Here is a 17,021-nt window from a genome sequence, read left to right as displayed (position 1 = left end):
CCAAAACACATAGGTGAAAGACATTGTAATTTACAACACCAATAGCTGTAACTCTTGCAAATTCGAGACTTCTTGGCATTGCCAATGCTTATTTCAAATCTGAACCCCTGCTAGATCTTTCACAAAAGACCGAGGCTCATGGAATTCCAAAGGTGCTGAACTTCAGCCCTACGGTATAACATTGGCCTCAATGCCAACTTAATAAAAAATGTCGCAGCTAGTACGTTACAACTGAATTACCTATAGCGGTTTCCAAAGCAAGCCTTGACTGTTCGTCCTTGCTATCAAGTGAACTGCCCAAGGATGAGTAACTCAATTATCCAATAGATTTCAAAAGTATTGTGGTCCTGGCACACCCTGGGACAGTACTAGGAATCTCATTCATTTCACATCAATGCTTAGTCTGTATGTCTGCAACTGGGTGAAAGTATGCGTTTTTAGGATGGCTGAATCTGATAGAATCTTGGTAGCCTCTATATCCATTTTGCTGTCTTTGCTCGAATGCTAAAGTTAGAACTGCTTTGTTCATTATATATCTAGCTGTACCCTGATTTCAAGGTCTTTGTTGTTGTTTTTTTGTTTTGTCATTAAGTTTGAACTTTTGAACCGTACATGACAGCCAATGTGCATACCATACATCTCCATTCGTAGGATATCTTTAAGCTGCAATGTATATGTGACATTTTTCAGAATTATCATCTACACCATATTTCAAGTTCAGTATATGATGAATCAACATTTTGTTTAAATGATCATGAGAGAAAAAGAAAGGTAGATCTAAAAAAAAGAGGGGGGGGGGGTAAAAGGTGAGAACAAAAGGAGTCTCAACTGGAACCAATATATAAAATTATGTTAAATAACAAAGGCTTCATCCACTATAACCATACAGACTGTGAGTACGTATCTCCCCAATCAAATGAACTATTAACTTTGTGACATGCCATTGAGTTGTTCTAGGCGTTCATGTTCGCAGAACTGATGAGCATCAGGGACTATCCATGGCCAAGCGTGTTGTGTCCGCACTCTAGGAGGTCTAAGTGGACGCCAGCTGCGGTGTTAGTTTGTCGTCGCTTTGAGTCAAGTCTACTGTCGAATCCGTGCCCAGCTCCGCCATGCGAAAATCGGACAGGTTTGCATCCCATGCCAGTGCCAGTGGTTGCTTACGCAGCCCGATCGCATCCTCGTGGTGGAGTGTTACTCTCCGCCTGCGCCCAGCACGGAGGAAGTTATACCAGGCCTTCGCTGCGGGCGATCAGGGGATTTCCAGCGACGCATGAGCGGTCGCTTAGCCACTATTAAGCCTAGGTCTATGTATTTTGTCGTCACCTTTTGTATGTTCAATCTGTGGTAGAGCCCCAAGATGCACACCTCCCATGTCCAGTCCAACGTTCGCTCCGTGCATTGAGCCAGTCTACTAGTGACCTCTCCCCAATATATTTGAATGGCTGTACATGACCATAACATATGTAGTACGTCCGCCCCTGGTTCGTTACATCTGGCACATTTGGCATCCTTACGGGCAAAGAATTTGTTTTTTTTCGCTGGTGTGAGGTAGGCCCTGTGGGTGATATAAAATTGAATGAGCCAGAATCCCATGTTGTGGGGAATTCGCGTGGGGCTTTTAAGTATGTGACCCCATTCCCGGACTGTGGTGGGTCTCTGGATGTCCGCATCCCAGTGGGCACACAGAGAGAGCAATGTTGGTGCTGTGTGAATTCTAAGCGAGTCTGCAAACGATTTGGTGAGATGCCGACCAGTGCCCAGCTCGTGCAGGTATTGTATGGTTGGATGCATGGCAGGTTTCTGCGTCACATCAGTGTGCGAGTCACCGAGGCATGTACGAGGAACTGGCTTTGTGGCAGACCAGTGCTCTCAGCTAGGTCTTCAAAGGGAACAAGTTGACCGGCATTATATAGATCCCCTACTGCTGGTATGCCCGCTTCCTCCCATTGTGCGAGTTCCGCGCCAGATATCGGCCGATACCATGTGCGGGTACCTAGTATGAGCAGAGATTGTGCGTATGGCATAAGCTGGTGCGTGAGACTAAGGCAGCGGCAATAACACTGATAAGCCACCTTTAGTAATAACTGCGTGGGCGGACTGCCTGTCCTGTAGTGATGGAAAAATGCTATCATCTGAGGCTGGGTGTACCCAGGCGTCTGTGACCCCGTATCCCCGAGGTTTCGTGCACTTAGCCAGCGTTCTACCCACTGGAGTTGCGCCGCCAGATAGTAATGTTCCATATTGGGTAGGGATAGGCCTCCCTGAGTGGTCGGTTACCATTGCCTCTCAGTTTCGTGATCCATGCCAGATGAACCGTCGTATATCCAACTCTAGGTCACTGAACAGTGGTGGCGGTAGTGGTAAATTCGTGTAGTGATCTGATTTCAAGGGCTTTGTTATTCCACATACAATACGTTAATAATTATAAGAGGAACCAATTTGACGTACTCGCTGATTTGTGGCCTTCACTGACCAGTATTAAAGTACAAAAATGCCAATGGTATAGTGGTTATTAGGGGAGCGGAGCTGTTTTTCACCTTTTTGTTTCTTTTTGTTTTTAGGCTGTGAAAATGGTGAAAGAAACTGCATATTATGACCTCCTGGGTGTGAAACCCAACGCCTCCCAAGAGGAACTGAAAAAGGCTTACAGAAAGCTGGCACTAAAATACCACCCAGACAAAAATCCCAACGAAGGTGAAAAGGTAATTTTCATTTGCTTCAAATATGTAGTTTGCTTTTATTGTACATCATTTGGAATATCAACCGTATGGGAATGTTACTCACCCATACAAGTTTGTTCTGTAACATATGCATCATATACATAATGAGATCATTAAAGATATAGCTTAACAAATACCTGTTTTTTTTTTTTTTTTGCATTCTTGCCTGGTATAGCAGGAAAGAAACTCTCTGAATATTCGGCTCTAGTATTTCCCACACCTTTGAACTTAGTTGCTTACAGGGATTCTCCCACCATGCCCCATAAATAATATTGGTTTGCAGGGAACAATGAAAACACTTGGTACAAGACGGGAGCCTTGATTCAGTGCCTTCTGAAGCAGTAGGAATCCAGTCTGTAGAATTCTTAAGCAGGCAAGCTGCAAACCCACAGTATACTGGGACTAAGGTTCCATCTAAAATGTCACTCTCACCTTTGACCGCCCATAGCTACCTGTCATCTGATTGCAAAATACCTTGTACTTCAGTCTGTAAAGAAAATGTGTGCTTGTATGTATTGCTGCAAAATCCTATACTAGTCAGGGATGCTTGGAAGGGGCCTACTTTAATGTGTAAACTTGTCAAAATTAGTGACAAGAAGGCCACTATTTATTCAACAGTCAGCAGGCTTATTGTGATGAATATCCTTTGCTCTGCTTGGAAAATGTGTGGTGTTCAGCCTAGTGCCTTTTATTTTTTTCCTCTTCTTACTTGTAAGTCCTGCATTTTTTTTCTTCTGAAAAGCTAATTTTACTGTCAGTGATAAGAGCTGGACTTTACATTTTTGCATTGTGATTTTACTGGATATTGTCGTTTCTTTGTCTGACCAGTGATGTTTATTATATGCTTTGCCAGATACAGCATGTACACAAAATGGTAATTTGTGTGCTATTGCATGTCCAGACTATCTAAATTAAGTTATCAATGAAGAACAACAAATGTGGCCATGATCTATTTGTAGGGTTTAATTGTAGAAGTTTTAAGCATTGTAAGATTTTTATTTTTCTCGTTCATTAACTAAGCTTTACATTTTAGTTCAAACAGATTTCTCAAGCTTATGAAGTGCTGTCTGATGCAAAGAAAAGAGGTTTATATGACAAAGGTGGGGAACAGGCCATAAAAGAAGGTGGCTTGGGTGGAGGTGGCTTTGGCTCACCCATGGACATCTTTGACATGTTCTTCGGAGGTGGTGGAAGAATGCAACGGGAAAGGAGAGGTAATTGCAATTTTTTTGCACATTAAATGGGTGGCTATTGTATCTTATATCGAAATAGGATTGTCGCAACCCTGATAAGCGTAATTCTGTTAGTACTACTTTTTGACATCCTGTGCTGTTGGACTTGAAAAAGTCCATTTGAAACATGCAATGAAAACGAAATTGGTGATTTGTAATCAAGGTAAGCTTGCCGTTTTATCCATGTTTCTTTAGAACAGGAGCTTGATAAAATTCACTAGCATAAATGTTTCTCTGATCAAAGGGTATTTTAAAATGTAATCCCTAGTACCAGAGCAGCGTTCAGTTTCGCTAGGATGTATACGCTGTCAACCATAAGCAAGCAAACACTCCCTTGGTAAACTTTGAACCTTTAAAAGTGCATGATGACTGTAGTGTGATTATTTTTGGATCTATAGTAGTGTCCAAAACGATGGCAAGCAGTTTCCACAGTGTCGGAGGGTTTCTGTGGGTAGTGTAGTAGAATAAACTTATTTGTTCTATCCCTCCCTGCAAATATTTAAAGTTGGTAAGTTGCTAGAAAACATTTCAAGATTGATCTTTTTAACATTGCATGAACTGTGTTTTTTATTTTAACAGGAAAGAATGTTGTTCATCAGTTGACTGTATCACTGGAAGATTTATATAATGGTGCAACAAGAAAACTAGCTCTGCAGAAGAACACAATTTGTGATAAATGTGAAGGTATGTAATGATGGTTCTACTTTGATTACTTTTGTTTTAAGGAAACATAAATTCAAAATCTGACTATATTAAAAATAAAGTCTCTTTTAATGCTATGTTTCTTAAAGCCAATTTAAATGCCTCTTTTTAGTGGCCATATACCAGTAACATATGTGAAACGCATGCTTTGAGTCAGAGGATCAAGTCTTATTCTTTTGCTTTGCTACACAATTTAAGCTTTACTTTTTGGGGTACCACAAACTGTTATTCAGTTGATGCAGAATAACTGGCCTTACAAAATGTTAGAACGCTGCAGTGGAAATCCTCCATTCCTTCTTGCGATATCCCGTTCCCCCCTAGAGTAGTACCCCTATGTCTGATGAGTGCAAAGATGAACTGATTGTGCGCATTTGCTGTTGTCGTCGTCCTTCTAGTATTGGCTGAACGTTGTTCTGCTTTGACTTGGGACTTGGATTGCTCCCTAATACGGCCATAAACAATATTTTTGACCTGTGTGCAAACAAATATCTACGTGCTTGGTTTACTTACATCCATGTCCTTTTACTGTGTAATCAATGTGTGGTTTTGTACAAAACCACTGTTTTTGCTAATTCTTTGGTCTGTAATTAACAGCCAGATGAATGTGGATAATTTTTTAACTGCTGAACAAAATGGCGTGATCTGGCATTTGTTGGTGTAGAAATTACATGAACTATTGAATGAACAGCTGTTAGAAGCAGGGGCTGTAATAAAAGTGGTAAACAGCATGGATGGGAAAAGTGTATCAAGACATTGAATGATTGCAGAGAGAAAGCTAAAACAAGTCCTATACCAAATGTATGGAGTAGCAAAAAAACGAATGGTTCAAGTAGGGGAAAGAAATTCGTCCTTTGAAGTGAGAATTGATGAAAGAGCAGTTTCGCCCGAATGATCGGAGCAAAAAACATATATTTCTGAGGAGAAGAAAATTGAGGAGTGGTAGTGAGAGCACAGTATGGGCCTCAGGAGGATGACCAGGAAAGTAAATATTTAATGCAAGCATTGCCAGTTCTTGACCTACAGGGCACATCAGGTTGTATGCATTGAGCATTTAATTCACTGAGCTTTCTTGCAAACTGTTATATGGATACTAGCCATTCTTGTGCTGATTCCTATAAACGTGTCTTACAACTCATTCCTGACACACTACATTTAAAGTTAATCTTGCTGGACTCTTCTCTGATTTAAAATGTATGAATGTAACAAACTGTAAAAGTGCATCTTGGCCTCCTTAATTGGGTTCAATGCTTGCTTTTCCATTTGTCAGATACATTTTTGGTCTTGACTCTCATCAGATATTTTTTTTTCTCTTCAGGTCGTGGTGGTAAAAAAGGTGCGGTGGAATGCTGTCCTACATGCAGAGGCACTGGCATGCAAATAAGAATTCACCAAATCGGGCCAGGAATGGTGCAACAGATCCAATCCATGTGCATAGAATGCCAGGGCCAAGGAGAGCGAATCAATCCAAAAGACAAATGTAAAAGCTGCAATGGAAGAAAAATTGTACGGGAAAAGAAGATACTAGAAGTTCACTTGGATAAAGGTAAAAAAAAAACTTTCATAAGGTACATACATCTTTATTGTCTGGGGCTTCATAATGTTGATTACTTGATTGGTGTAATGTTTGATCCAAAGTCCTACACTTTTAAGCAGCTGGGTAACAACATTGTGTAAATACCAGTGCCAAATGCAAAGGTTTTTTTTCTCTCAATTTTTTTGTAGTTCTATGATGCTTAATTGTGTAAACAAACGTTGATATGCAGAAAGGTTTGTCCCCAGGGCTGCAACAAGAAAATGGATTGATGAACTCTTGCCCAACATGTGATACTTTTTAGTCTCGTTTCTAGAATTGCTTACCTCATTCCACAAACCACTTTTCTTTAGAAACACAATAGCATTTCCCTTGAATAGCATCCATTGGGCATGTAAGGTTGTTTGCCAAGGTGCAGCAAGGTGCAGCAACGAGTCACTTGTGTGTGGCGTTTCAGTCCAAAAAGACCAGCAAAGTTAAGGAATTGACTACGGGCACAGTGCGCGCAAATTGAGATGCAAATCGCTTTCTTGAGTTTCATTTGAGGATGTGTCTAAAAGTTCAAGGAGTACACTAATGGCGGGTGTGGGGGAGAATGTCTTATTGTTTGTGGTGCACTGGGCGCTGTGAAGCAACGTATGATAAGAGACTGTGGACCATCTAGTACTCAAACTTGTAGTGCCCTGTCAAGATTCTGGTCCTAGCTCACACACAATGGACACCAAGATATTCAGCCAGCTCCAAAAACGGAGTGTCAAAACCTGATCAACTTGAAGAGTTACATCTCAAAAAGGATAGTCGACTTGTGTGTCCAAAAGAAAACTGAGCTTGTCAAATGCACTACAGATCTAAGATGGAATTCAAGATCCTGCCCTCAGAAATGGGTCCCAACTGATTTAGCATCAGCAGGGTATGAAAAACGAAAGGGAGCTAGTGCAAGCACTTTGTATTCTACACAAGTCTGCAGCCTGTGTTTGACTGGACCGACCCACATGGACATCAGTGGGGCATCCAATGCTTTATTGCACCTCTGCACCCGGCCGCCACAGTGCTGTCTATTGTGACCTGTTGGGGCTGCCTTGGACCCTGCCCCAAACTCGCCTTAACTCTGGAAGATTGGTCCTGTAAATAACTGTACTGTACCTGTATGCAGTCTATGCCTATCCTCCATAGGATAACAAAAGCTTCAGAATTTGCACTATTAACATTTAAAACGTGTGAATATATCTAACTTGAAACGTACTTACCTGATCATGATGATTTTGGTGCCTATGTGTGTGTGTGTATATATATATGGTTGTTTTTATAAATTGATATGGATCTTTTATTGAATGTGCATATATAGCAGATGTCTAACACTCCTCACCAATAAGCCTCAGGCTGCCTCGCCAACCTTGAGAATGCTAGAGCAAGCCCCAGTTCACTTATAAGGGATATCTGGAATCTGCTCAGTGTACCTCTTTTTGGTATACGATATAAAGATTCAGCTTCCTACAGCTTATAATTCTGAACTCTGATCTGCTGGTAAGAGGGGACAGTAGCTACAATATTTATTTGCTTTGTGTGTAACCTCCTTCAGCAAAGCTGGTCTCAATGAGACCGTATGTATGTTCGGCAATATGAACTGGAAAGAGTAGCATTTCTACGATACGTTGAGCGCATTTATCTATACAGTAGGAACAAGTAAGAAATGTTCATGCATCATTGTGGAAGGGGCTTGGGTTGAAACATAAGGGGGGGGTTTCCACCATGGAAACTATGATGGGACTTTTTCTCTCATCTATTTAATTGATCAATTTTGTTTTTGAAGGCATGAGAGATGGTCAGAAGATTACATTCCACGGAGAAGGTGACCAAGAACCTGGATTGGAACCAGGGGACATAGTCATCGTCTTGGATCAAAGAGATCACAGCATATTTACAAGGTAAATCCTTTTTCTCACTTGCTAGAATATTCAGGTGTCTGTGTTTTGGAAATCGCACTAAATGGTTTGAATGGAAACTTTTTTTTTTTCTAAAGGTAAAACTGTTTCTGAAAGAGACACGTTTGTGATAGATTCCTTACCTTGGAATTACCCCCAGGCGTCAGACTTGATCCGGAAAGTTTCCGTCAGCAGTACCCTTGAGCGTCGGAAGGTGGCGTCGTGCGGCGCCGCATCCGTCGTAGGCGTCATGATCGCCGGGATGACATCGCGGCAGCTACTTAGACACCAACCTCGTGCGCTGATGTCTGTTTTCTTTTTCTGCGCCAGCAAGCACAGATCCGGAGAGAGCGGTACCCCCAATCAATTTTTGACTGAGTTTTTGGGGACTTTTGTCTCTGTTCTTTTGAGTCTTTGACTCTTGGTGTATAGGGATGCCCGGTTTCAAGTCTTGCAAGGCCTGTCCCCGCACGATGTCGGTGACTGACCCGCACCGCGAGTGTCTCTACTGCCTGGGGCGCGACCAGTACCCCACGTCGTGCCCCGACTGCCGGGCCATGGCTCTGAAAACTTTGCGGGAGCAGTCCCGAAAGTTGCTTGAGGTCCGGGAGTCTGCTCCGCGCCGTTCAAGGTCCTGGTCCCATGGGAGGTCTAGGGACCGGTCACGGAGCCGCCACCATCACCATCGTTCATCGAATTCCTCGCACTCTGGGTCAGGTAAGGCGAAGCACAAGAAGTCGAAGAAGCGACGTCTCTCTTCACCTTCTCTTAGCCTGTTGTGCGACACTGCTGGGTGGTGCCACCCCCGAAGCCTATGCAGTTGCCGACTGCCTACTCACCCTTCCCGGGTCTGTCCGCGACTCCAGCCCAGCTGCAGGAATTTCTGTCAGCCATGGCCCGCCTCTTTGGCCCGTCGGGCACTGACGGCGCGCCTTTGGGCCCCGCGGGTCCGACTGGGGGTCCTCGTCCTTCTTGGTCGCCGGCTCCGGCCCCAACGTAGTCGCCAGCTCTGTCATCTGCGCCACGAGACCCCCGTGGATCCCAGCCCATGTCGGTTGGCCTCGTACGACCGACATCGACCGCACCACCGCCGGCCAGCTCCCCGACCGATGCCATTCCCTGCTTCCAACCCGATATGGAGACGGTGTTGGACCGGTGTCCATCCATGCCGATTCGGACACCGATGGAGAATTTCTATCCCTTTCTCCATCCTCCTCCTCCTTCTTTGCCGCCTGCCCAGCAGGTTACGGAGGATGGGGAGGACTGGGAGGGGTCTTCAGACTCTCTCGCTGCCCAATGCAAGTTAGACCCAGACTGGGAAGAGGATTTGGGGGACGCAAGTGGACTGGATTTTGCTCCAGAACCTGGCACACTGTCTTTCTACCGTGGCTACGGAGGAGAGTGGTACTTATTCAGTGGTGGTGTGTAGGGCAGCTGAGATCTCCCTACAGTGGCCATCAGGACTAACCTACTGACAAGTGCTTCAGCCGGCAGCTTCCTCTGTGGAGCCGCTGCTGCCCTTCAATGACGCACTTTCAGACGTTCTTTTGGGCACCTAGTCTAGGCCCAACACTGGGGCTCCTGTGGATAGGAATGTGGCACGACTCCATCGCCTGGCCCCGGGCGACCCCATTTTCCTCTCCCAACACCCTACTCCTGAGCGCTTGGTTGTCCGAGCGCATTCCCTTCCGCACCTCCGGATAGGGAATCCAAGAAACTGGAGCAGTTTGAAAAGATTTTCTCTTCCGCCAGTTCAGGGTTGCGGTCTGTGAACACCGCCTGCCTCTTGGGCCGTTATTCCCACTCTGTGTGGAATATGGTGGCGCAAGTGCTGCCTCAGTGTCCACAGGAGGCACGGACAGTGCTTTCCCAAGCTATTGCTGAGGGGAGAGACGCAACCAAGTTCACGATTCGTTGTGACCTTGACAACACCGACTACTGGGCAGAGCGATTTCTACGACAGTAGCGCTACGCCATCACGCCTGGCTGAGGAAAACTAGCTTTTCTGGGGATGTCCAGAATACTCGGACATGCCTTTTGATGGCACTCTCCTTTTTGGCGACAAGGCAGACAGTGGGTTGGAGCGTTTTAAGGACTCGCGGGCTACGGCCAAGTCCTTGGGCCTTTCCGCCACGCGCACTCCTTCAAAGGCTTCTTCTTTTGGCTCCTTTCGTGGCCAAGGAAGGGGCACCCAAACACGTTTTGTTTCAAAGCCACAGGCCTGCGCAGCAACTGTCTCAGCGCAGCCGAGGACGTGGGATCCGCCGAGGTGGGTTACGGGGCCAGCGGGCTGTGAGAAAGTGGGTTTCTGTTGCAGTAACCCCCCACTTTTTTGCCTAATAGCTGATGCACTTTTCCTTGTTGTGCCCTGGGCTCCTGCCAATCAGGTGCCCAGGGCCTGTGTTCCTTCCCTAAAAACTGCTTAACAGCCCAAAACCAAATTGGCAAACCCTGGCCACATGTCAGCCCCTGGTAAATGGTACCCTAGGTACCCAGGGCCTTGTGACCAGGGAAGGCCTCTAAGGGCTGCAGCACTCATTGTGCCACCCTTAGAGGCCCTGTACCCTAACACCCACACACTGCCCTGGCAGGCTGAGTGTCTGGGTACAAGACAAAACAGAGTCGACATGGCACACATCCCTGGGTGCCATGCCCACAAACTACACTGCCCTGGCATATATCAGCCACCCCTCTAGCTGGGAGCCCTATGCCAGTGGTGGGGGCACAGAGGCAGGAGCCCTGTGCCCCTACAGTACCCAGGTCCATTCCTGGGCACTAAGTGCAGTACTGCCATGTAAGAGTACATGGTGCTGGGAGCTTGTCAAAAACGAACTCCACAGCACCATAATGGCAGCACTGAAGCCTGGGAAGTTTGGTATCCAACTTTTCAGCACATTAAACCCACACTGATGCCACTGTGGAATTAAATGTACCAAGCACCCCAGGGGGCATCTTAGAGATGCCCCCTTACAACTAACCTACAATCCACATCTGCTCTGAGGCTGCCTAGGCTGCCACACAGCAGACATGTTGCTGGACCCCTGGGTGGGAGAGCCCCTGCTCTCCTGGGCCTGCAACAATGCACATCCTAGGCGAGGTGAGAAATCTCCTCCCCCAGGATGAGCAAAGGGAAGCTTCAAAGGCATGCCTCTGTGAGCTTCCCCAGGCCACTGCAACCCCCCACTCTGGCAGGAAGATTGGCCGGAAACCCCATACAAGGACCGGGGATGTGCCAGCCTGCCCACCCCACCCCTCAGGTGGGGGAGGCGAGGTGAAGCACATCTCCTGGCTCTCGCCATCTTGAAGATGGGAGGCCCTACCCTATCAGGACTAGGCTACTGCCCCCCTCCCACAGGAGAGAGGCAGGATAGGGGGTGTACCCACCCCAGGACAGGGACCCATTGGTCCCTGGCCTTCACCTCCCTGTAACGCCCCTAAATCTAGTATTTAGGGGCACCCTGAACCTTCCTTCCCCCAGATTCCAGATTCAAAAAATGCAAGAAGAACAAAGACCTGCCCTGCAGCTGCTAAAAAGAGAAGAATACACCAACTGCTTTGGCCCCAGCCCTACCGGCCTGTCGACTCTCGAACCTGCTCCTGCGCCTGCTCCAGCGCGGCATCTCTTGTGGCCAGCAACCTCACCAACCCCGGAGGACCTGGCTACCGTTTGGCTCTAAGCCCCTGGGACTCCCATGAGTAGAGACTCTACTCAAGAACCAATTTCTAACCCCTGGCAGCAGCCCGGAACCGCGAACCCAGCACACTCTGCACCAGCCATGCCTGGCCTGTGCCAGAGTGAATAAAGACCACGAGGACGACCCCACGGCGACTGTGTCCCAGAGTCCGGCACCCAAGGATCTCCCTCGACGCTCCTGAAGAAGCTGCAGCCTCAGAATCAGGTGCCCCCCCTAACCGCGATCAACAGAGGGTAAGATTCCCGACACCAAAAGGCACCCCTGCACGCGGCGCCCTGCGGCCCCCTGTGCCCAATCCCGGGGTACCCACCTAACCTCCAACTACCCAACTTACCTCTCGAAGTGGTGGTGGCACCTGAAGCATCCTCGTCCCCGAGCTTGCAGCCTTTTTCCCAACCGGAGCATTCCCATTGATTTCCATTGAGCGCCCGACGGCTCAAAAGCACCTTGCACCCAGCCGCCCGAGTGGCCCTGGCAGTGCACCTGCTACACTAGCCTACTTTCCCACTTGCCCTGGGTGAGTGACCAGGAGCCCAGCTCCCACAGCTGCGTGGCCTGCTAGTCAGCAGCCACCAAACCAGGCCCCCCTATTCCTCATAGGATAACATTGGGCCTAACTCTCTCTGCACCTGGCTGCCCTAGAGCCGCTGAGGGTGAACTAACTGTGCCTATCTGACCTTGGGGGACCCCTGAGTCTATGCCCAGAACCTCAACTCTGCCAGTCGAGAACTTACCTGAAAACCGCTAGCTCTATTTTCTACATAGGGTAACATTGACTGGCTTTTTCTTGAAATTTCGTCTAAGTGTGGACTTTTCAAATCTTAAAATATTCACTAAAAATCAGCCGAGCGACGACAAATCAAAACTCACCTATTCTCGGGTGAGCTCACAGTGCTGGATCTTGGTGCCCAGCCCTGGCTCGGAAGAATACTCACATCTGTACTTACCAGTAACCCAATTTTCTCTCATAGGAAACCATTGTCTGCTTTTCTGTGAAATTTCTTCTAAGTGTCGATTTCTGCAATCTTTAAATATTCTTCTAAAATCGTACAATTTCTGCAAACGTAATTACTTACCTGTTTTTGATAAAGACCCAAGTACTGAGTCCAGGTACCCAGTACTGGATTACAAAAGTAACGATAAAGTACTCTACCTGCAATTTGAATTTCTTGCCATAGAGAATCATTGAATGTTTTCTTGGAAATATTTTCTAAGTGTCAACTTTTGAAATAACTAAATATTGTTTAAAAATCATTAGTCATTAAGTCGACTTTCACCACTTGATTCTGAATACTGACCCAGGACTGAATCTAGGATCCAGTCCTGAAATTACAAAAGTAATCTAAAAAGTAATCTATTACAAATAACCTGAATTTACCATTGAGCTCAATGCATTGTTGTGTTTAGGAAATAGAATTGTTTATTGCAACCAACTGTGACTGTTACAAAAATCAATTGCTTATTGCAAAAGTATTTATATTCAACCTCTCATTCTGAGAAAGTATATTTTTATTCCACTTGTGGTTCTAAAAATAAATAAGCATATATTTTTTATATAAACTATTGGCCTAGAGTTCAGTTATTGAGTGTGTGAGACCATTTGCTGACTGAGTGTGCACAACAAATGCTTTACACTGTCCTCTGGTACTGCCTTACTGCTCGACCAAGCTACCACTTTAGAGAGTAAGGTTATATCTAACTGTAACCTCTGTTAAACCCTGGGGGACTGTGGACTCTGTGCACCCTGTACCTATTAGGGAACAGTATATACAGAGCCACTTTCTCACACGGGCGGGTCAGTCCACCACCTCCCCTGCCACCACTGCCTCCAAACCTTCCTAGTCCGGTCTTTCAGGCCCACCAAATGCCAGTGGGCGGCAGGATTTGCAATCACCAACCCCACTAGCGCACCATCACTTCGGACAGGTGGGTTTTACACATGGTCCGAAGGGGCCATTCCCTCCCCTTCGAGTCTACACCTCCAGCCATGCCACCTCAGTACCACCACATGTCGGGGTATCACTTGGCACTTCTCTAGCAGGAAGATGCAGCCCTCTTGACCAAGGGGACCATCGAGCGCGTTCTGACACCAGAAGTAGGTCTTGGTTGTTACTCCCACTACTAGTTGGTTCCAAAGAAGGACAAGGGCCAGCGTCCTATCATAGACCTTCGGAACGTCAATCGATTCCTCCAGGAGAAGTTCAAGATACTCACACTTGCTCATGTCTTGTCTGCCCTCGACCCGCAAGACTGGATGGTAGCATTGGACTTCCAGGACGCTCATTTTCATATCCCCATCCTGCCAGTCCACCGGCTTTACCTGTGGTTCACGGTAGGCCACAAGCACTTTCAGTTCACCGTGCTCCCCTTTGGCCTTACCAGCGCCCCTCGGGTGTTCACAAAAGGGATGGCAGTGGTCGTAGCTCATCTGCGCAGATCGGAGGTTTCAGTCTTCCCCTATCTCGACGACAGGTTGTTGAGAACAGGCTGCCCCAGGCAGTAGTCTCCCACCTCCAGAGTACGGCCGACCTCCTGCATCTGCTGGAGTTCTCCATCAATGTGCGGAAGTTGCCCCTGATTCACTCTCAGAAGCTCCTCTTTATCGGAGCGATTCTGGACACGGCACAGTTTCGGGTTTATCCTCCCGAACAGCGAGTCCAGGACATCCGGGCTATGATTCCGATCTTTTCGCCCTTGTCCTGGGTTTTGGTCAGGATGACCTTGAGGCTGCTGGGCCTCATGCATCCTGCTGACCAATCATGCAAGATGACATATCAGGGCTCTGCAGTGGGACCGGAAGTTCCAGTGGTTGCAGCATCAAGTGGACCTGTCAAGTACGTCCCGATCTCGGAGGGCACTGCACAACAATTGCAGTGGTGGCCCACGAACCACCATTGGGTCCGCGGCAGATCACTCTCCCTTCCCCAACCGGAGCACACAGTGGTGACTGATGCGTCCCTCCTGGGATGGGGCAGCCTCATGGGAGTGGCGGAGATCAGAGGCCTCTGGTTTCCGGCAGGGTCCAGGCTCCATATCAACCTTCTGGAGCTCCGGGCGATCCTACTTGCACTGAAGGCATTCCTTCCCTCTGTCAAGGGGAGAGTAGTGCAGGTGTTCAGACAAACCCACCGCCATGTGGTACTGCAACAAGCAAGGCGGGGTGGGGTAGTGGACCCTATGTCAGGAGGCTCTGCGTCTCTGGACATGGCTGGAACGTCAAGGCATTTCCTTGGTGGTTCAACACTTGCCAGGTTCTTTGAACGCCAGGGCGGACAAACTCAGCCGCAGGTGCATGATGGATCCTGAATGGTGTCTTCACTCGGAGGTGGCACAAGGTCTCTTTCAACAGTGGGGAGAGCATTGGTTAGATCTATTCGCTACCGAAGAGAGCGTGCAATGTCAGCAGTTCTGCGCGTTGCAATTTCCAAGGTGGCACTCGCTCGGCGACAACTTTTGTCACGAGTGGAGTTGCGGTCTGTTGTACGCCTTTCCGCCTTACCACTTCTACTCAGTGCTGAAGATCTGGCGCGACTGGGCCCAAGTCATTCTTGAGGCCCCGGACTGGTCTCGAAGAGTCTGGTATCCCGAGCTACTCAGTATGAGTGTGGATCCCCCGATCCGACTGCCTCTTTGGGAGGATCTTCTGTCACAGCAGCAGGGGACGGTCCTCCGCCCGAACCTGTCTAGCCTCCACCTCCTTGCTTGGAGATTGAGCGGCGACAGTTGATTCCATTTGACTTGCCTCCAGAAGTCTGTGATATCATTCTGGCAGCCAGGCGTCCCTCCACTAAATCGGTATACGCCTGCAGGTGGAACAAATTTGTGGCATGGTGCACAGCAAAGGCTGTGGATCCCATTTCAGCCCCTCTTTCAGAAGTCCTTTTGTTCCTTCTTTCTTTGGCCCGGCAGGGCTCTGCTCTGGGCACTATTAAGGACTACCTTTCAGCAATTTCGGCCTTTCTCAGACTCACTGATCAGCCCTCTCTTTTCAATTTCCCTGTCGTAAGTAGATTTCTCAAAGGCATTACTCACCTTTTCCCTCCTATTCCGTTTGTGATGCCGCAGTGGGACTTGAATCTGGTTCTTACTTATTTGATGTGCGCTCCTTTTGAGCCGCTTCACAACTGTCCTCTTCGTTTACTGACTTTAAAGACTGCTTTCCTCAAGCCATCACCTCTGCTAGGCGCATGAGTGAGCTCGAGGCTCTTTCCTGTAAACCTCCTTTTCTATCTGGTCATCCGGACAAGGTCTGGCTCCGCACTCATCCTTCTTGCCAAAGGTTCTTACTGCCTTCCACATCGGGCAAACTATCACCTCTGCTCCCAGAGAGGCTTCTTTGTCTGGACCTAAAACGTGCGCTCTTATTTTATCTGAATCGCACACAACCGTTCCGGGTGGATGACTAGCTCTTTGGTAGCTACGTAGGTGCCACGAAAGGCCGGGCTGTACACAAGAGGACTATCTCTCGCTGGGTCGTCTTGTGGATCAAAGCCTGTTATTCTCAGGCTAAAAAGGAACCTCCGGTGGGGTTGCATGCCCATTCTACCAGGGCGACAGCAGCCACTACTGCATTGGGACGTGGTGTTCCCCTGCAAGACCTCGGTCAGGCAGCCACGTGGGCCTCGCTGCACACTTTTACTAAGCAGTATTGCCTTGACAGTCCAGTCCGGAGAGACTGCTTCTTTGGCTGTTCTGTTCTGTGACTTTCTGGTGTGATCTTGGTTCGCAGACCCACCACCGGGGTTGATATTGCTGGGGTATCTATTCAGATACCCCAGATACACAAGTTACTTATCTTCAGTAACGATATAGCTGTAAGAGACATTAGTTAGTGATAGATTCCTTTCCGCCCCACCCATCCTCCCCGTTCTGCGAACTGATTTCTAGGGTTAAGGTCATCCCTTTCAGGGCCCTAGTTTCAATGCACCAGTGGTATGTATCTTGCATGGCTCCGCGTTCCTGGCGCGGAAAGTCATGTACAGTACGGACGTCAGCGCGTGAGGGCGGCATCTTAAGTAGCTGCCGCAACGTCATCCTGGTGATCATGACGCCTACGACGGACCCGGAGCCGCACAACGCCACCTTCCGACGCGCAGGAATACTGCTGACAAACTTTCCGGATCCAGTCTGAAACCTGGGGGTAATTCTAAGGTAAGGAATCTATCACTAACTAATGTCTCTTACCAGATATATCGTTACCGAAGGTAAGTAACTTG

At 47.6% G+C, this 17,021-nt stretch overlaps 1 protein-coding gene across 2 annotated transcripts in view; it reads left to right on the top strand.

Moving 5' to 3' along the window:
- Positions 1-17,021, top strand: part of DNAJA1 (DnaJ heat shock protein family (Hsp40) member A1) — a 153,832-nt gene that overhangs the window by 47,381 nt on the left and 89,430 nt on the right. For both annotated transcript variants that reach the window (XR_014978070.1, XM_085641087.1), the window contains exons 2-6: positions 2,565-2,705; positions 3,757-3,937; positions 4,535-4,639; positions 5,973-6,200; positions 7,999-8,113. Coding sequence is in view for 1 of the 2 variants with exons in the window: in XM_085641087.1 (XP_085497213.1) it covers positions 2,574-2,705; positions 3,757-3,937; positions 4,535-4,639; positions 5,973-6,200; positions 7,999-8,113 (761 nt within the window). In the remaining variant the exon portion in view is untranslated. The remainder of the gene's footprint in view (positions 1-2,564; positions 2,706-3,756; positions 3,938-4,534; positions 4,640-5,972; positions 6,201-7,998; positions 8,114-17,021) is intronic.

This window comes from Triturus cristatus, chromosome 2_2, assembly GCF_964204655.1.
Source record: "Triturus cristatus chromosome 2_2, aTriCri1.1, whole genome shotgun sequence".
Classification (NCBI taxonomy): Eukaryota; Metazoa; Chordata; class Amphibia; order Caudata; family Salamandridae; genus Triturus; species Triturus cristatus.
The sequence above is the reverse complement of the archived record's forward strand: the minus strand, read 5'-3'. Positions and strand labels throughout refer to the sequence as shown.